We start from the raw sequence: 20841 nt of genomic DNA on the forward strand, positions 1-20841 counted from the left end.
GTTCTGCATTCCATCTCCCCACCCATAGCATTTAGAATTGTCCTGGTTTCCCCCCCACAGTCTTTTCCCAGCCCAACTAACCAATAAAAACACTGGGTAAATAAGGATTGAAGACACTTCACATAGTTTCCCTGAGAGGCTTTCACTTGAATCAAAACACTACTCTTAACTTAGGATGGCAGACTTCTTTATTTGTCACTCGAGTTGCAAATCCAAAGAATAAAACACGGGAACCCTTTTCTGAAGCTAGAAAAGGTTAGCACTGTGTCTGAACCCAGGAGACACTAGGAACACCTGACTGAGGGGTGGGGTTAGGGTCAGCAGAGGACATCAGTAGCAGATGAACACTTGCTACTTGCTCCGACTTGCTTTGGCCGTCCGTCAAGGCAAACACTGGCTTTCACAACTTTAGACAAAAAAAACACTGTCGGTTAATGGTAAAAAAAGAAAGAATCCACATGTAGGTTTAAGTAAATAGCAGTAAACTTCATGACATGCTCAGTTATAATATATGCATAAATGGTGCTTTCCACTTGGTTCTAAATTGCCTGACATGTTGCATTGGATGGATACATGGGTACATAATGCCATCTACTTAAAAGCTCTGCTGCTAGGCTACCGTCCAAACGGCTTGGACACGTGAACGAATGTGAACTCTTCATTACTCAACGGGAAGGAGTGGGCATGTTTATGGGTCTAAGTAGTTGTATTGAAACGGGGCAACACCTGATGAATGGCAGAAAGGTTTGTCATATTGGGGCTCCAGCCCAAGAGCTGTTGTGCAATAGGAGCCGGGTTCACCAAACCCATCTGCCATGCAGTGCCATCTCAGTAGCTACGATTCCACTGCATTTAAACCTGAAACACAGGCGCTCATCCACCTGGTTTCACCACAGTCTAGCAAAGCAGAAGTGCATGTGTGGGGGAGAAGAAATGAAGACCGATTTGAATGATGACAGCCACATGGGTAAAACAGCCATTTCAAGGCGCTTCATGGGCATGCAGAAACATCCACCCTGTAGGTAAAACCTCAATGATGGAGTCTGTAGAAATCACTAGAAACAACACCACTCTGTGGCATGGGGCGAAAACCAACAGCATACAAAGTCACAAAGGGCAGAATCCGATTTGTACTCTGATGTGTTCATGGCTTGGCATACAGACATTTTGTTCCTTATTGAAGTCTAGAGTCTACTGGCTCCAAATCAAGGAAATGTGGGACTGAGGTGTGGTGGTTGTGTCAGCGCAGGGTACGTTGTGAGACCGTCACACACACGGCCCAGTCTCCCAGGTACCATGGCACCACCCCTGCATCTGATAACCAGGACATATCCTGTTTCTTGACACCAGTCAGCAATGATGAACAAAAAGGTATTTTTTTTGCATCTGCTGTATTGACCCGAGTTGTCAGCCGGGGCAGAAAGAAGTGATTTCACATTTTCAAACGCCGGAGAGTGTGCGTGTGGTCTTGTTAGTGCCTCGCACACCTTGTGGTAACCGTCTTATTTCATTCATGCATGCATTCTTGGATGGATGGATGGACCCGTGACGTGTGTTCTGTTGTACTAGCACCGATAAGAGATTTCATTTGTTTCTAACCTTCTGCTTCTTGGCTCCAACCTATTTGGAGGGGGGGGGGGGGGCGGGGAAGAACTCAAAGGATCGTTCTAAAAACGTGTTGTGCCTGGCCTAGCGGAGCAGGTTTTGTCAGTATGTGTCTCTCTTCTTGTGTTGCTGGAGGGAGCCTGGCTGTCGGCCACATGGGGCCCACGCAGCCAGATGAGGGCCCCTGGGAGCATGCGAAGGGGGGGGGGGGGGGGGGGGGTTGGTGTTAAATCATTGTCCGAGCAACGTATGGTAACAGGCCTCCGTGTCGGTAGTAGATCAGGTCCATCTCGCTGTCGATGAGCGCCGTCACACCAAACGACTTCCCTTCGCTGGTCTGGAGGAACACAGACAGAAGGGCGGCTTGTAAACATGTGTGCCAACATTGAAATAGAACAACACTTTAAAATAGAGAGTCGGCCTCAAAGAGCTGCTCTTTTCTAGTCACGCAAAAAACGACAGCTTTACTGCAGAGCATTTTTTGCACATTCAATCATTTCCATTATATGTCGCTGCTCAACTACGACGACGAATGCACATAGTTTCATGTAAAATTGAGTCGGTATATTTACGCAGACTCAATCTAACATGAAACAACGCCTGTTGCCATCCCTTCCATATCGAAACAACACACAGGACTCGTGCGTGCAGGCGCAGTGGCTGAAGGGAGAGTCAACAAGTGTCGCCATGAAGAAACGGTAAAATAAACTAAACAAAAAGGGAACCACTGGCCATGGATTTTAAATAAAGATACCAAGAAATAATATACAACTCGATATTCTTTTACTTATCTATTTTATTTTATGACTGTCTATGTGAAGCACTTTCAGTCTGCCTCGTGTACGAAAAGTGCTATATAAATAAAGTTGCCTTTCATATATATATATAGGCCTTGCCTATAACTATAATATCATACACAACAATAAAACTAAGACCCAATATGAAAACCAACGCTTTAAAACCACCAGGGGGGCCCACCTGCACCGTGAGCGCCTGGCCCAGAGCCAGCTCCTCCGGGAGGCTGATGGAGAACTTCTCCTTCCCGCTGAGCTCCAGGGAGTCGGCCGTCTGGCCCGGCAGGAAGCTCAGGGGCAGAATGCCCATCCCCAGCAGCTGGCTCTTGTGGAGCTTCTGGAAGCTCTCGGCGATGATGGCTCGCACCCCCTGTGGAGAGCGGCGGGTGAGGATGGAAGTGGATGAGGAGGAGGACCGTCATCTGGGCGTATTATGGTCCCACGTTCACGCGTCCCAAGGGGGTCACGGACCACTTGCGTCCTTGCGGACCCTCCTTGCGTCCACCGCAAGGGCCGGACGTGCGCCTCCCCAAAAAAATAGTAACCTTCCGTCAAGGCGACGCAGCAGCAAGGGCTGTGATTGGTCCGCTCACTAAAACCCGACGCGGAACCGCGACGGCTCACGGCTGCGTCGAAGCGTCTGCGTGGCCACTGCGCTGTGTGAACGTGGGACCACGATCAGCCCTTTAGCGTGCTAAACGCATCGACAGCATGGCTGTGAGGACCCTGTGATCCCATGCCAACGTGTCTCTTTCCCTCTCTCTTTCTCCCCCCTGCTGTCCTTTCAATATAGTTAGAATAAATGTACAGCAGCCATAGCTCACTGTCACTCAACAACTGCATTGTTAAAGGGCATATAAATAAATGGGTGCGGATCAGCTATTGCCTCGACCCGGCGGCAGGTTGTCTGCTGTTGCCGAGACGGTGATCTACTTAGAGCAGTCGGGCACGAAAGAGCTCAGCACTATCAGCATTGGTCGGCTCTTTCACTGCGTGTCCTTCAACCGTCCTGGTGAAAACAAGTGCTAAATGCATAAGTTAGGGCTGCTAGATTATGTAAAAAAATCATGATCACGATTGATTTTGGTCGATATTGAAATCCCGGCGATTCAAACGATTGTTTTTGAGTTTGAAAACATGATGTATTTATTCAGCATGTCTCTCCCAAAAAGCACTTTGTTACTGAGAACTTACACAAAACGGTAAAACAGAAGATGTTCAAATCTAAAATAATGTACAGATATGCATCCTGATGCTTCTATCATCTTTTTTAAATTTATTTTATCGAAAACTCGATATTCGTTTTGGTGATCGCTTGATGTTAAAATCGAAATCGCGATCAAATTCGATTAATCTCCCGGCCCAACTTCAAGTAGTATAAATCAAACATTACCAGCAGGCAGGGCCCTTTGGCCACCCAGTCCCTGGAGCCCCCCGAGCCGTAGTCCTGCCCTGCCAGGATGATGAGGGGGATGCCCTCTCTCTGGTAGCGCTCTGCTGCCTCGAACACATCCAGCTACACAGGGGGGGGGGAAGAGGGTACACTGGGTCAGGACAGAGGCCTCGCGTCACACACACACAGCGTCAACACAACCACACAGGCGCCGCTTCAACACACACACACAAACACCACACACGCCCCGCATCAAGACCGACACACACACGCCGCATCAAGACCGACACACACACACGCCCCGCATCAAGAGACACACACATACAAGCCCCGCATCAAGACCGACACACACACGCCCCGCATCAAGACCGACGCACACACACACGCCCCGCATCAAGACACACACACACACACACACGCCCCGCATCAAGACACACACACACACACACACACACACACACGCCCCGCATCAAGACCGACCCACACACGCCCCGCATCAAGACACACACACACACGCCCCGCATCAAGACCGACGCGCACACACACACGCCCCGCATCAAGACACACACACACACACACACGCCCCGCATCAAGAGACACACACACACGCGCCCCGCATCAAGACCGACCCACACACGCCCCGCATCAAGACCGACGCACACACACACGCCCCGCATCAAGACACACACACACACACACACGCCCCGCAGTAAGACCGACCCACACACGCCCCGCAGTAAGACCAACCCACACACGCCCCGCATCAAGACAGACCGACCGACAGGCAGACAGACATACACACCCCTCTTCAACACCCCCCCCAGGTCCCGTCCCCCTCACCGTCTGGCCTGATGGAATGTGCAGCGTCTTGGGGCCCGACTTGCCGATGAAGCGGTTCAGGAGCTTGATGCTGGCGAACGTCCCCCTGGTCATCACCGCGTCGTTCCCCCGCCGGGCGCCGTACGAGTTGAACTCCCGGGGCGTCAGGCTGGGGCGGGGGGGGAGTGAGTGAGTGAGTGAGTGTGTGTTTGTGAGAGTGTGTGAAAGAGTGCGTGAGTGTGTGAAAGAGTGAGTGAGTGAGTGAGTGAGTGAGTGAAAGAGTGAGTGAGTGAGTGAGTGAGTGAGTGAGTGAGTGAAAGAGTGAAAGAGTGAGTGAGTGAGTGAGTGAGTGAGTGAGTGAAAGAGTGAAAGAGTGAGTGAGTGAGTGAGTGAGTGAGTGAAAGAGTGAGTGAGTGAGTGAAAGAGTGAGTGAGTGAGTGAAAGAGTGAGTGAGTGAGTGAAAGAGTGAGTGAGTGAGTGAGTGAGTGAAAGAGTGAGTGAAAGAGTGAGTGAAAGAGTGAGTGAAAGATTGAGTGAGTGAGTGAAAGAGTGAGTGAGTGAGTGAGTGAAAGAGTGAGTGAAAGAGTGAGTGAGTGAGCGAGTGAGCGAGTGAGTGAGCGAGTGAGCGAGTGAGCGTGCCCTCATGTACGCGTGTGTGCGGGTGCGTTCCCCTCACCGTTTGCTCAACAGGTACTTGGCCGCGGCGCTGACCCGGGAGATGCTCCCGGCCGGGGAGATGTGGTCGGTGGTCACCTTGTTGCCTAGGAACAGCAGGGCGTGGGCGTGCTCTATGGAGCGGGGGGGCTGCACCTCCTTACTCTGGAACACAGGGGGCGGCAGAGAGCAGGGTGAGGGGGGCTTACGGTGGAAGCCGGCGGCATCTCACTGTAGGGGTTAGGAACTACTTATGAACTGTTGGCCCATATATGGGCAGGAGTTCCTGAGTGGCGGTCAGGCTGATATTGCTTGTTCTACTTAAACTTCATTTTCAATGTTGATAATGGATCTCTGTAATTGCAGACCATATTAATGTCAAACCCATCCGTAAAACCATTTACATCAACATTGCTACTTACTGACATATTTTCTATTTTTTATTATTTTTTGTATTTTGTATGTGGGATGATTCGACTTTTTTAATCTAGTTATAATTTCTACAACAGTCCTCGTTTCCTGTCTGGGATGAGTAAAGCACCACTGTGTCTATTCAATGTTAGTATATGCTACACGTGAACCTCCTAAGATGGCGCAGTTTGATCGGTTCGCTAACTCGGGAAATTGGGCAATAACCCATGATTGAGACCTCAAACTCGGGATATTGTTTTCATCGCAAAATGTCCACGTGTAGTATATACTAAAACAATTATTCACCTCAGGCTCCGTGAATAGACCTTCGGTCTCGGGGGGCTATTCCCCACTATTCACTTAATAATTCACACAATTCACACAATAATTGTTAAATAACCACTGACCAGCTTGTGGAAGAAGGCGGGCTGGCGGATGTAGGTGGACTTCTGGTCCCAGGGGAACACCACCGACTCCGGGCACTCCAGGTTGGTCCACATCGCGTTCCCCTTCTGCAGGAGAGCACAGCACCCATCAGCACGGAGGCCACGCCCTTACCAACGGGTGAACCAACCAAAGGGCTGATTGTGGCTCCGCGTTCACGCAACGCAGTGGCCACGCAGTCGTGAACCTTTACGGTTCCGCGCCGGGTTTTAGTGAGCCGGCCAGTCACAGCCCTTGCTGCTGCGTCGCCTGGACAGACTGTAACATTTTTTTGGGAGGCGCACGTCCGGCCCTTGCGGTGGACACAAGGAGGGTCCGCGAGGACGCAAGGGGTCCGTGACGCCCTTGCGTTGCGTCAACGTGGGACCATAATCAGCCCTTTACTGCCCCCCCGTTCCAGCTGGCAGCCGCTGGTGCTGTGAGTCGGGGGGGGGGGGGGTTAAGACCTAACCTCCATCCTGCTGTTGAGCTCCTGGAAGATGGAGGAGACCACCTTGTCCTCCTCCATCTGCTGCACCTCCTCTCTGGACGGCCACACGTCACGAAGGAACACCTCCTTCCCCTCGGGGGTCGCCCCTGAGAGAGAGCGAGAGAGAGCGAGAGTGAGAGAGGGACCTCCATCCCCCAGTCTAACCTGGCTGTATGATGTAGCCGGTACCTAGAGCTGGGCGATTAATCGTTGTTTGAATCGTAATTCGAATTTATGGTCAATAATTGATTTTTTTTAAAGGTCCCATGGCATGAAAATCTCACTTTATGAGGTTTTTAAACATAAATATGAGTTCCCCTAGCCTGCCTATGGTCCCCCAGTGACTAAAACTTGTGTTCGGTGTAAAACAAGCACTAGGTGTTCTGCTCGCCTTTGAAAAAACGGAGGTTCAAGCGCGCTGATTTGGAATGTGGTCCCATATGTCCTCATAAGGATCTAAACCCCTCCCCTTTCTCTCCCTGGCCCGCCCAGAGAATTTGGCCCACCAATGAGACACGACCGTGCGAGCGCCGTGTGTGTGTGTGTGTGTGTGTGTGTGTGTGTGTGTGTGTGTGTGTGTGTGTGTGTGTGTGTGTGTGTGTGTGTGTGTGTGTGTGTGTGTGTGTGTGTGTGTGTGTGTGTGTGTGTGTGTGTGTGATTACACACAGTGTTTGCTGTTGATGTTATGGCGCATAACACGTCGGTTCTTTGACGTCTCTTGTATTTCCACAACAAGACTGTAGTTGCGGTTATCTCAGCCATGGTTGAGAAGGAATTGGGGGATAGGAACTTTGGCTTTGCCTCCCTGAAGTATGAACTGCGACATGCTGCCTGCCGCCGGTTGCCGCGAGGCACCACCGCCGCGAAGCAGCACCGCACGGCATCGGGCAGCCGGCAGCGGGCAGCGCGCGGTTCGGTCTACTTCAGATTGATGTGGAAGTGGAAGAACCAGAGACGTCAGAGAACCCGACGAAGTTGTTTGTGATTCATAATATCGTCTGGAGGCGCACACAGCTTGGCCGTGATAATATGTATTATATGATATAGATATCTATGTATTATATGATATTATTTAGATATAGAGCTCCAGGACTTTGTGTCGTACACACGCGTACACACAAAGTGTTTTACACGCTGTTGGTGTTATGGCGTATAACACGTCGGACTCTCGTCTCTGGTATTTCCACAACGAGACTCGTAGTGGGGGTTATCTCAGCCATGGTTGAGAATGAATTGGGGGAAAGGAACTTTGGCTTTGACTCCCTGAAGTACATGAACCACGACATGGAGGAGAAAGGGATTGTTGGCCTCGAATGTCTCCCGCTTGAGCCCCGCTTCCCGCTGCCGAGGGACCACCGCCTCGGCGCTGCAGGAGGCGGTGGTGCCTAAGCGCTGACCGCTGCCGAGGCGGCGGTCCCTCGGCAGCAAGGCTCCGGCAGGAGACAACCGCTGTCAACAATCCCTTTCTCCTCCATGTCGTGGTTCAGTCTACTTCAGATTGATGTGGACGTGGAAGAACAAGAGACGTCGGAGAACCCTACACGGTCGTTTGAGATTCATAATATTGTCTGGAGGCTCACACAGCTTTATGCCGTGATAATATATATTATACGATATAAATATCCATGTATAATATGATATTATATGATATATATGATATTCCTTGACCCGCCTCGCTCCTCCTCATTTGCATTTTAGCTACAGACACCAAAACAGTGCATGTGGGGGAAGCTCAATGTGCGACTGGCTCGGAGTGGCTGTAACTCTGCACCACGGCTGAATTTCGGGAACGTCTTTGAATTCTGTGTTAGTGGCCCACTAATACCTATATTAAAGCATCCATAAAATAGCATGTCATGGGACCTTTGAAAAGAAAATCAATTATTGAAAAACAAAAATACCTTTCTTTTTTTAAAGAGTAAAATGTCAACATGGCAGCATGCACTGAAAGAAGTGAGTGTTTAGAGTTTGCCTAAAGTCTGTGGCAACCAAATTTTGCTTTTGTTAATCATTGGTTATCTTCAAATAAAATCCAAACTTAAAAAATTTATATTTGTCATTTATAGAAAAAATGATCGATTAAGATCGATAATCGGGTTTGGTTTGAAATAATCAAAATAAGAAAATAAAATATGATTTTATTTTTCAGGCCAAATCGGCCAGCCCTACCTACTCCATCCTCCTCAGCTACAGCCTAACACTAACCCTACAGTGTTTACCATGCGCTGCACACATGCACACTTACCCAGGGGTTCCTTCTCAAAGTCGATGTCCACCGTCCCTGCGATGGCGTACGCCACCACCAGGGGGGGCGAAGCCAGGTAGTTGGCTCTGACGCAGTCAAACAGGCGCCCTTCAAAGTGCCTGTTGCCAGACAGCACGCCGCACGCCACCAGGTTCCCCTACAACACGAGGGGAAGAGGTTGGAACGGTTCCGAGGTGTTTGTCCATCCCTCCACAGTTGGGGAGAGGCTAGTGCCAGGCCAATCAAAGTAGGGCTCTGGATCCCTTGTGTTAACCCCAAGTAGGGCTCTGGACTCTAGAAACCTTGCTTTATAATAGTGGGCGTGGGTGAATAAGTTATAAGCTAGTTGTTACTTGATAATAAACAATTGAAGAGCTTTGAAAGGTCTCATGAGAAGCCCTTGATACACGAGAAGATGATTTCTGATTAGCATCATGAAAAAACTACCAGGATGTTTTTAGGGGTAGATGGTTAAAGACAATGCGTGTGGAACCAGATAATACCCTTGATACCCTTTAGAAATTTGGGGGTCGCAAAAGACCAACACAAGTTGGGAGCATCTGGAGGTTTTATACAGGGCACAATGTACCTGTTTGATGGCATCGGCCACGCCTTCAGGCAGAGGTGCCGTGTTGCCCACACAGGTGGCACAGCCGTATCCTATCACCTCAAAGCTGCAGAGGAACAATAACAAGAATAACAAGTCGCACAATGGCTCTTTGTGAGGAGGAGGTTGTGTGTGTCTCATTGACTTTGCATGGGGTGTTCTCGAAATGCATTGTGGGTCAATCCCTTCTGTCGGCGCCGAAGTTGAGAAATGTTACATTTTTCAGGCAGCGACAGATCCGTCGGCCAATCAGATTGCGTTACCCAAACGTCAGACACGCCCTCCATCCCCTCTGTCCGTCGAGGGACATGCACAATGTGATCATGTGCGTGTGCGTGTGTGTGTGTGCCCACCCTAGCTGGCTGAGGAAGGGCAGGACTCCGCTGGTGTTGAGGTACTGGGTCACCATTCCGGTGCCGGGGGCCAGGCTGGTCCTGATGTAAGGCTTGACGCCAAGACCCGCCTCCACCGCCTTCTTCGCCAGCAGACCTGTCAGTCAAACAACGTGCGCAATTAGAATAGAATAATATCGGAACAAATTACTTCATAAAAATTTTAGAAAAAGCATGTCTTTCAAATTAGAAAATGTATTATTAAAAGATATAATAATAATAATATGAAAATAAATGGGGAAATAAAGGGATGTAATGATACTCAATACTAGATTGATTATGTATTTGCATCTATATGGATGGATCCTGTCATAACAAGATGAACTGGAGGGAGCTCGAGGATATTCTCAGATTGTTTTAAATCATTCAGCTAAATTAGAACAAGGTGAGGACTAGGAACCAAGGACAAAGAAATGAAAGTGTTGTGCTGTGTTGAACTTGCTCTGGACATAAATATATATACAGTGAGGCAAAAAAGTATTTAGTCAGCCACCAATTGTGCAAGTTCTCCCACTTGAAAAGATGAGAGAGGCCTGTAATTTTCATCATAGGTATACCTCAGCTATGAGAGACAAAATGAAAAAAAAAAATCTAGAAAATCACATTGTCTGATTTTTTAAGAATTTATTTGCAAATTATGGTGGAAAATAAGTATTTGGTCAATAACAAAAGGTCATCTGAATACTTTGTTACATGCCCTTTGTTGGCAATGACAGAGGTCAAACGTTTTCTGTAAGTCTTTACAAGGTTTTCACACACTGCTGCTGGTATTTTGGCCCATTCCTCCATGCAGATCTCCTCTAGAGCAGTGATGTTTTTGGGCCACACAGACTTTCAACTCCCTCCAAAGATTTTCTATGGGGTTGAGATCTGGAGACTGGCTAGGCCACTCCAGGACCTTGAAATGCTTCTTACGAAGCCACTCCTTCATTGCCCGGGCGGTGTGTTTGGGGTCATTGTCATGCTGAAAGACCCAGCCACGTTTCATCTTCAGTGCCCTTGCTGATGGAAGGAGGTTTTTACTCAAAATCTCACGATACATGGCCCCATTCATTCTTTCCGTCACACGGATCAGACGTCCTGGTCCCTTGGCAGAAAAACAGCCCCAAAGCATGATGTTTCCACCCCCATGCTTCACTGTAGGTATGGTGTTCTTTGGATGCAACTCAGCATTCTTTCTCCTCCAAACACGACGAGTTGAGTTTTTACCAAAATTTTCATCATAGGTATACCTCAGCTATGAGAGACAAAATGAAAAAAAAAAATCTAGAAAATCAGTTCTATTTTGGTTTCATCTGACCATATGACATTCTCCCAATCCTGTTCTGGATCATCCAAATGCTCTCTAGCAAACTTCAAACGGGCCCGGACATGCACTGGCTTTAGCAGGGGGACACGTCTGGCACTGCAGGATTTGAGTCCCTGGCGGCGTAGTGTGTTAGTGATGGTAGCCTTTGTTACTTTGGTCCCAGCTCTCTGGAGGTCATTCACTAGGTCCCCCCGTGTGGTTCTGGGATTTTTGTTCACCGTTCTTGTGATCATTTTGACCCCACAGGGGGAGATCTTGCGTGGAGCCCCAGATCGAGGGAGATTATCAGTGGTCTTGTATGTATTCCATTTCCTAATAATTGCTCCCACAGTTGATTTCTTCACACCAAGCTGCTTACCTATTGCAGATTCAGACTTCCCAGCCTGGTGCAGGTCTACAATTGTGTTTCTGGTGTCCTTTGACAGCTCTTTGGTCTTGGTCATAGTGTAGTTTGGAGTGTGACTGTTTGAGGTTGTGGACATGTGTCTTTTATACTGATAAGGAGTTCAAACAGGTGCCATTAATACAGGTAACAAGTGGAGGACAGAGGAGCCTCTTAAAGAAGAAGTTACAGGTCTGACAGCCAGAAATCTTGCTGGTTTGTAGGTGACCAAATACATATTTTCCACCATAATTTGCAAATAAATTCTTAAAAAATCAGACAATGTGATTTTCTGGATTTTTTTTTTTTTTCATTTTGTCTCTCATAGCTGAGGTTTACCTATGATGAAAATTACAGGCCTCTCTCATCTTTTTAAGTGGGAGAACTTGCACAATTGGTGGCTGACTAAATACTTTTTTGCCCCACTGTATATATATATTTCTAGATTGATTTATTGATTGATATTGATATATACTTTAATGTCCCAAAGGGTAATTTTTCTTGGACTATATATATACTTTAAATATATATAATTGGTGAACACTTTGATGATGGCCCTAGTGGTAAATAAAACCCTTTCATCATTAACACCATGACCTCACGGCCGTCGAGCCAGACATCCCCGCACTAGTTTCCACCAGGGCACAAGAGCAGGTCCCGCCGGTCGTCATGGAGACCCACCTGCAGCCAGCATCACTGACGGGTTGCAGTTGTTGGTGCAGCTGATGACGGCAGCGATGACCAGGGAGCCGTGGGCCAGCTGGTACTCCTGGCCCGCGTGCTGGAAGGGGACCCGGGTCTGCAGCCGGTCGGGGGACACGTGGAAGCCTTTGAAGCCCACCTGGAGCCGGGAGGGAGGAGGGGTTGAGTGCACACACGTTAATCTAGAGCCACTCAGTGGATTTCTTCTCAGATGTCATTCCTGAGTAGACTAGGGGCTAGGGGGGAAGGCTTAGTTGTGGTTCCACGTTGACGCAACGCAAGGGGGTTTACGGACCCCTTGCGTCCACAGCAAGGGCCTGACGTGCGCCTCCCAAAAAGTAACCTTGCGTCGAGGCGACGTAGCAGCAAGGGCTGTGATTGGTCCGTTAACGTTAACCAGACGTAAACCTGACGCAGAACCAAAACAGGTTCACGACTGCGTCAAAGTGACTGCGTGATCATTGGGTTGCGTCAACGTGGAACCGTAACGAAGCCTTAAGGCCTCTTGCTCAAGGATTCCTACGGGTAAACGGGGGTACCTGGGGATCTGAACCAAGGACCTGTTGGCTGGGAGTATAACACCATAATCCCCGGAATATTTATTTAGCTATGTTAAGATCGAGAAGGACCGCGCCAAAAGATGTAGGTTTTGATATACAGTATATATGACAAAGTGAACCAAATCATCAGGGCACAGGAAATCGAACATGTGTTTAGCGATGCCCATCGAAGGCTGTACCCTTACCTTCTCCTTCAGACAGCTGTGGAAGTCCACCTTCATGTCGCTGACTGCCACCCTGTCCTGGGGCCTCTTGGGGCCGCTCACGTGGGGAATAAAGGAGCTCAGTTGGATCTCTATCACCTGTGGGAAGAGCACAGTTCCAGGCTAAAGGGTGTGTTGTCTGTAGAGTGAAACTGCACCGCTCTAAAGTCGACCATTACCGGTCGCCCCTAAATCGACAGCCCGTAGAACGGCTGTGGGTCTGAACCCGAATGTCCACAGGCTACCTGTAGGCTTGCATGAGCAACATTTCCAACCCTTGCCTGCGCCTTTATGACACCCATCTAATATTCACTGCAAGCCGCTTAGGATATAAGTGCATGCTAAGGGTCTCATAGTAGCTCCAAGGTTTAAGTACTTAGCCTTTGGCTTTAAGGCTCAGCCTGTTAAAACGTACAAAGAAGGGAACACACACACAATGCAACGTCAACCGCGCAAGGCGCCACCCGGGCCAGTTGCTGAAGGGGTTGGTTGTCTTGCTCAAGGACCCTTTCTACAAGGAAGGGCAGAGCGGTTGACCGAGCCAGAGAATGTTCCTCCTCCTAAGAATAGACATCTTGCACATTCAAACCCCTCCTACTGCTACCTGCTGTGAAGCCATTTCCATTGTTTAGTTGCATCTATTGTTCACAGAGTATCGGCAACGCAGCTATTTTGCTGCTAGGCCACTCTAGCTCGGAACCCTAAACCTTAAAGACACAGTAAACTTCATACATCGAAGACTGCCGTTCTGAGTGTGCACCTGTACTTGGTGAAACGAATGTCCTCCGAGGCGCTGCTGGGATGTGAGTCTTGTAACACGTGCAAAACCTTAAATTATGTATCGACAGTTCCTTCAGACACTCTGAGGTTATGGTTATGATGAGGCACATGCATGTGGCTCCTGCATGCCGACTGCGGCGCAGACATTGGGGATTGAACACGAACCCCCTAACCACCAGACCATCCAGCCCCACATCTCCACCCCCTCCACCACCAGCCACAGACAGACACCACCTACCTCTGAATAGACAGGGTCCTCTTCTGAGTCCTCGTAGCTTCTGAAAAGGTTCACAGCCTTCATGTACGACTCCAGTAGTTCAAGTTTCTCCTGGCTAAAGTCTGGAGGGGAAACAGAAGGATTACAGGAAAGGCTTGCAGGAAGTGTTCACTAAGATTAAGATACATCAGATCACAACAGAACATTGCCTGCCAATGCAGGCTCTTGTTCGACAGGTACTGCAGATCTCTATCGGTTACACAGGCTTGATCTGCAGTCCTACAGAATAAATGGAAAACATGCATGTCTAGACAATTGAAATTGGTTTGTGTGTGTGTGGGTGTGTGTGTGAATGGTTGAAATTCTTTATTGACAAAGGGATCAAACACAAATAAAGCCCAAGGGCTTAAGTCCATTGTGTGGCTTTTGGGTGTAACATTATGTGTATGTGGGTCATTTTGTGATCCACATACACAACTGAAATCCCACACCAATCTTTCACCAAAAATGGTGAAAGTCTCTCTCTGGGACTCACTGGTCTTGTTAAAGTGCTTGAGTGTGACTTGGTCGATGGGGAAGAAGCTGACGGTGGCGTTGTATTCAGGGCACATGTTGGCGATGGTGGTCCGGTCGGGGACCGAGAGCTGGGCCACCCCTGGGCCAAAGAACTCCACAAACCTCCCGGCGATGTTTGCCTGCCGCAGGTGCTGAGCGGAAGGAAGAACACATGGGAAAGACCAGTCAGAATACATCGTACCACAGCAGTGTTGAAGCAGTGTCACATTCCAAGGGAGCAGGTTTTAACACTCCAAATACAATGCGCAACTAATCGAACATTAAAAACACACGTTTCCTTGACTATGCAAAAACAACATGGTGACAGTGCCACAGAGAGACAAAAACACAACAAGCCCGGTCGCTGAAGCTCGGGGAACATGACTGAACATGTTGCTCTGTTGCTGTCAAGACAGAGCAAAGCCAGAGAGATGGTCTGCTAACTCTGCTCAGACCCCAAGCTTCAGTCATAAACAGACCAATCTACCAGGGGGATAACTGCTGTTTACCACTAGTGTGGACTGTATGAGTATGGGGCTGACGGCAAACAAACATATCCACAGCAAAACCTTCAAATATACTTTACGCTCAGCGTTCTTCCAAATATGTTGTGTGTAATTAGGGCTGGGCGATTAATCGAATTTTGATCGCGATTTCGATTTTAGCGTCAAACGATAATCGATTTTTTGGATTTTTTATTTATTTATGTTTTATAGAAAGGGCAGAACAGCTGGATACATATCATTTTAGATTGGCACATTTTCTTTTTGACCATTTTGTGTATTTTTTTAAGGCGGAATTTTAAAGTTCTCAGTTACACATTTTTTTGGGAAGAGACTGAATAAATACAACATGTTTTCAAACTCAAAAATAATCGTTTGAATAACCGTGATCTCAATATTGACCAAAATAATCGTGATTATGATTTTTCCCATAATCGAGCAGCCCTATGTGTAATATATTCGTTGTTGATATATCTCTTAGATTCAGATGCATTTGAATTGTTCATTTACTCTTCTTCCAGTGTCGTCTCCATTGTCAACAAGCAGCCTTCAGAAGGTGACATTATGGCTAGCGGTTACCTTGGTGATGCCCAGGACCACGTCGATGGAGGTGGTCAGAGGGTTGATGGAGCCCTCCAGCTTACAGCCCACCACCTGGGGCAGAGTCAGGGCCACCGGCTGGCCCAACATCACCGCCTCTGCCTCGATCCCCCCCACACCTGCACAGGTGAACTCAGCGTCACAAGGGTGACCGGGTTATAGACTAGAGAGCTTATGGGGAGAGGCAAGCTGCTGGGTTGGGCGACAGGGAGACATTAGACATTCAGCCTACATTTTTGGCTGCGTCGTTTTTTTTTTCACTTTTAACTTCCACAAGCACAAAAGCAATTTCCCAAGGTTTGGATGAGCACATCCACTGCACAGAAACACTTTGGAAGCAAATTTATTTTATAAAATAAATGTTTAATATCTCTCCTTCACAGTGATATCGGTTTAACAAAGTTCCCGCTACGGTGAGTTGGACATCATTGTATAACGGGGAAGGCCATTTGCAACCAATAATAAAGTCAATCCAGAGCCGTGTTGGTGTTTTTGGTTTAGGGTGGCTCGCGGTGTGCCGGCACGTCTTACCCCATCCCAGTACCCCCAGTCCGTTGATCATGGTGGTGTGAGAGTCGGTCCCCACAACGCTGTCGGGGTACACCAGCCCGTCGCTGACGTGGACCACGCGACACAGGTGCTCCAGGTTCACCTGGTGAACCGCGCCCACGTCCGGCGGGACCACGTTCACGTTCTGGAACGCGTTGGAGCACCACTGCCAGGACCGAGAAGACCCAGCGGTTTACACACTTTTACACATTTTACTGTACTTGTGAGGGCTAAGGAGACGGAGGATTTTTTAAAGAAATTTTAAAGGCTATTTAAAATGTCAAAATCCACTTTTGATGTGCCTTAAAACATATGAAGTAGCGCCCTACCTTGAAAAACTGCAGCCTCTCTTTGTTCCGGATCAGCTCCATCTCTTGGCTCTTCAATGCAGTTTCTGGTCTGCAGGTTAAACACAGAAACAAAAGAAAGTTTAGCTCAGGGTTTCCCTAACCTTTTCAGCCTGTGGCGTAATGTCTATTTTCTGAAATATTTTTGACACGTGTGCTGTAATATCAATTCTCCAGGTAAGTAGTTTGTACTAATTTGCATGTGGCTATGAATCATGTTACGCCCCTCTACACCCCACTGGCCTTGCGGTGGCAGTGCATTGGTCTTTGGGTGGTGCAGGGGCACAATCAAGTCAAACGTGCACACTTAAGCCTCAGAAGGGGGCTTGCTTTCTGTGTTTGTCCCTGTTCTGTTGGCATGGCCCAGCCCATGCTCAGGTGTGCTGCATCAGTGGAGCTGATTAGGATCACCTGGACCGCTCGTCAAGACCGGAGTTAGAAGCGACAGATTCCCCTTCCCATGGGAATGCTTTTGGTCATGGGACTGCTGGCTGGTCGTGCCACCTCCCTGGGATTTGTCTTGTCTTTATGTTTCGGACTTTGTTGTATATCTTAATGTCGTGTCCTTTTCATATGTTAAAGGGACATATCATACCACCAGGTGTGAGTGTGATTAGCCATTACAAGCAGGTTTGAAAATGTGCAGCATTGTGACATCACAGGTGGGCGTGTCCATCTAGATGTGTGCTGGATAGATCAGTCTACCAGCCTACCCAGTGGACTAGAAAACACTGCTCATCTATCCGTCACACATCTAGGTGGACACGCCCACCTGTGATGTCACAATGCTGCACATTTTGAAAACGGCTTGTAATGGCTAATCACACTCACACCTGGTGGTATGATATGTCCCCTTTAATGTAAATAAATCCCACTGGTTGGGCTTTTGTGAAAGGTGTCCTTTGATATTTGGGGTCAAGGGTGGTTTGTTGTTAGCCCCAGTAGGGCCAACTAGAGGTGGGGCGTAACAAATCATTAGGGCAGTCCGTGGGTACAGAAGAGAGCTCTAGACTTTGCCTTCTTTAATCAAACATACCAACAAACATCTACAGCTTATAAAGCGGCAATCTCTCATGACCCCACAAACCTTTCCGGGCAACCCCCAAATGGGAACCAGCTTGTGAGCAGCCTCGCCACAAATCAGCAGCCAGCACCTCAAGACTCACTCAGAGACGGGCTGCAGGTGGAAGGGGCAGAGCAGGGGCGAGTTCTCTATCTGCTGGACGGCCGGTGGGTGTCGGCCTGGGGAGGCCGAGGGGTCGCTGCAGCTGCCCTTGCCACAGGATCCCCTGGCGGCTCCACAATGGGAGCCCCCACCCCGAGGCAGTGGCCTCGGGCCGCTGCCTGGGGCGGAGGGGGTGGAGCGAGGCGCTCCCTGGCTCTGGGTCTCTCCTCCGCCGGGGTTGGGTGTGTTCTGGATGGCACTGGAGGGTTCATCGGGTTTAGAATTTGTAGACTTGATAATTGTTAAATACAAAAAGGAAATACAATTTACCAGAAATAGCGGTGTCCTTCTGGGACGGTAGCTAAAGAGGCACAGACTTATAGACCAGCTTATGCAGACATCATATGGGCCAAGTAGTTAGTAGACATTTGGTGCTTGAACACAAGCAGCAACACGCACACACACATATGTTTAAGACTGAGACCCACCCAGTTAGAAGGTGAGAGGACTAACATTGTTGAAATCACTATCAATCAGCATTGACTACAGACATATCCAGGAAATGTTAAACTATGAGCTAGTTGCAACGTACGTTTTGCAACTTTAAGGGGCCACTCACTTAATTCAACTATAAGGCTAAAGAATAAAGAGCTTAAGGGTTGTATCGGTGACCTTACCATTTGCTGAAGTCGATCTGTAGCGAGTGGTCCACTATGAGGTCGGTGGGACAGACTGGGTTGACGCGGCAAGGGTCCACACCATGTTTGACCAGCGCATCTCGCATTGCCGCCAAATCCACCATGGCGGGAATACCCCTATGGGCGTTAAAACAGAAAATAAGCACGGGTTGAGATGGGAACGGGTCAAGACTGCCCAAGTGTTGTGTGTGCCGTCTGTGTGGACCATCAGGCCCAGCAGACTCACGTGAAGTCCTGGAGAAGGACCCGGGAGGGAGGGAACGGCACCTCAGCCACATTCTGCTGCTCCTGCCAGTCCAGATAGTTCTGGACGTCCTCCTCTTTCACGTAAAAGCCGTCACATTTACGAATGGCTGCCTCCAATAAGACACGGATGGATAGAGGCAGTTTTCCTGAATAAAATACAAAAAGCTCAGTGTGTCCATTTTTTGCACATCGTTTGTTATGTTAAAACTAAGATTGTATCAACAATGCTTTTTTGGCTTGAACATCCCAGCCACCCTCCAGAATTAACAAAAATGTTTAAAACAAACTAAGACAGCAGGTGACAAAAGCAGAGGCTACAGAGTTGGCTGGTCTAGACTTACCATATCTTGGGTCATTTAATTTCTGTGGATTGAAAAATTGAACACCATCTTTCAGTGTGTCAATCAAATGGCTGTACGGATGCTCTGTAAGAGAAAGATAACACTGATAAGTTTATGACATAGATATAATACTTTTCTGGTATCCCACTGTAGACCAAAATTGTAACTTAAGATGCCGATATCTAACAATGTTTAATAAAATAACAACAATGAATGAGCAAAGCATTGCATTGCTAAAAAAATTGCCAGGAACCACTACAGGAGTATTCTTATTATCTTATAAACCATCTAAAAGAATATAAATTTGAATGGTGTTGTGTACATTAGCTTCCCAAGGTGTCAAGTGTTGAAAATAATACGGAGCTCAGTGCCGATATTGAAAGACAGGCTTGAGATTGAAAGGATTGAACTGGTCAGGTCTAATTTCTTTATGTATAATCATTGTTCCTCACGTCGATGCCTCAAAACATATACTGAAGTCCAGCTAAACACAACGCTAACAAATCAAAAATATTCTGTGTTCATAAAAGTGGCCTTGTGTATCAATCCAATGAGTAATAACGACCACCCGTGTTTGTTAGAGACTGGTCAGGCACCTGCGAAAACAAGACATTTCTGGTGACCCTGACTGTATAGCAGCAACATAAATGGTTGTGGGGACTAAGGATGAAGGCCAAACCATTGCAATAATGGCATGATTCAATCGTGACAACAACGCGACCATATATGCTAGGCAAAGGAGTGGGGGTAGATTCGTTTGCGGGTGAGCTTATTGATTGTGGACAGATAAAACGTCCGTCCTCGTCACAACACTACCCACAACACTAGCAGCGGGGCTAGCTGTGCTCCCCTGGAGGAGATAAGACTTGCTCAGTTCACACCGGGTCTATACGGACACATATTGTCCCGTTTGAGTTCGACACTCCGCGGGGTTGCTTGACAAAATGGAAACGCTACATTTAACTATGTTCTTCTCGCATATTATGCCGTAAAAGTACGAACACAACGCGTAGCCGAGCGTTCAACTCGGCTTCAAGAGGCAGGTCTTCGGGTGCCGTCCCCCTCCAGCTAACAGTTGGAGGCTATATGTTTTTGATGTCAATGTGTTAAATTGACTGTTACAGCACATCACAGGCCTTCAATGATAAATGTATAATGGTGTCGCCAACAAATTCCCACCACTGGATTATACATTTGCTCAATAATACGTGTTCAACCGAAGATCTCTCTTTACCTTTGACAAGAGCAGCGTACGCCATGATGACTGCTGAAATGAGCACGGCTGTCCTCGTGACGTCCCTTGACGTCGTTTGACGTCCCTTGACGTAGTCGTGTTCAAGAGCCACGCCCCCTGGACTATTTACCAACTGATTAATCCAGTGTGTGCTGTACGTCGATATGGTTGTAAAAGATACGAAAAGGACCAATGGATCCAATATATTACACTGAATGAAATTATTATAATACTTGTTATTATCTTATTATTAATTATGGATATTATTTAGGATTATTCATATTATTGTTGTTCCAGTATTATTATTATTATTATTATTATTATTATTATTATTATTATTATTATTATTAGTAGTAGCAGTAGCAGTAGTAGTAGTAGTAGTAGTAGTAGTAGTAGTAGCAGTTACAGCAACAGTAGTATAATTAACAGAACGTATATATATACCTTAGGAGTGAGCAGGGGGCGGGCTGTATTTCTACTGTTTCATTTTAAAGTATTTTTAAGTACTTGTTATTTATAAAAGGAGTGTTCTGATCGGAGGGTCAAGGGCCCATCCCGGACTACATTATCAGAGTATGGTGTACTCGTTTTTTCTTATCCTGACCTGAGAAATAACC

At 47.7% G+C, this 20841-nt stretch overlaps 1 protein-coding gene across 1 annotated transcript; it reads right to left on the reverse strand.

The window, feature by feature from the left end:
* Positions 1 to 170: 170 nt before the first annotated feature.
* On the reverse strand, positions 171 to 20273 carry ireb2 (iron-responsive element binding protein 2). The gene is made up of 22 exons (XM_079744066.1): positions 20225 to 20273; positions 18991 to 19074; positions 18630 to 18795; positions 18383 to 18520; positions 17707 to 17964; positions 16523 to 16592; positions 16176 to 16359; positions 15624 to 15763; positions 14522 to 14693; positions 14008 to 14108; positions 12972 to 13088; positions 12206 to 12365; positions 9795 to 9930; positions 9424 to 9508; positions 8835 to 8991; positions 6572 to 6696; positions 6084 to 6188; positions 5288 to 5430; positions 4633 to 4780; positions 3793 to 3915; positions 2584 to 2769; positions 171 to 1942 (listed from the first exon to the last, which is right to left on the reverse strand). The coding sequence occupies exons 1-22, from the start codon at positions 20247 to 20249 to the stop codon at positions 1832 to 1834; spliced, it is 2934 nt and encodes a 977-aa protein (XP_079600192.1). The 5' UTR covers positions 20250 to 20273; the 3' UTR covers positions 171 to 1831.
* Between the last annotated feature and the right edge of the window lie 568 nt (positions 20274 to 20841).

The sequence above is a fragment of the Pollachius pollachius genome, assembly GCF_949987615.1.
Source record: "Pollachius pollachius genome assembly, chromosome: 9".
NCBI classification, from domain to species: domain Eukaryota; kingdom Metazoa; phylum Chordata; class Actinopteri; order Gadiformes; family Gadidae; genus Pollachius; species Pollachius pollachius.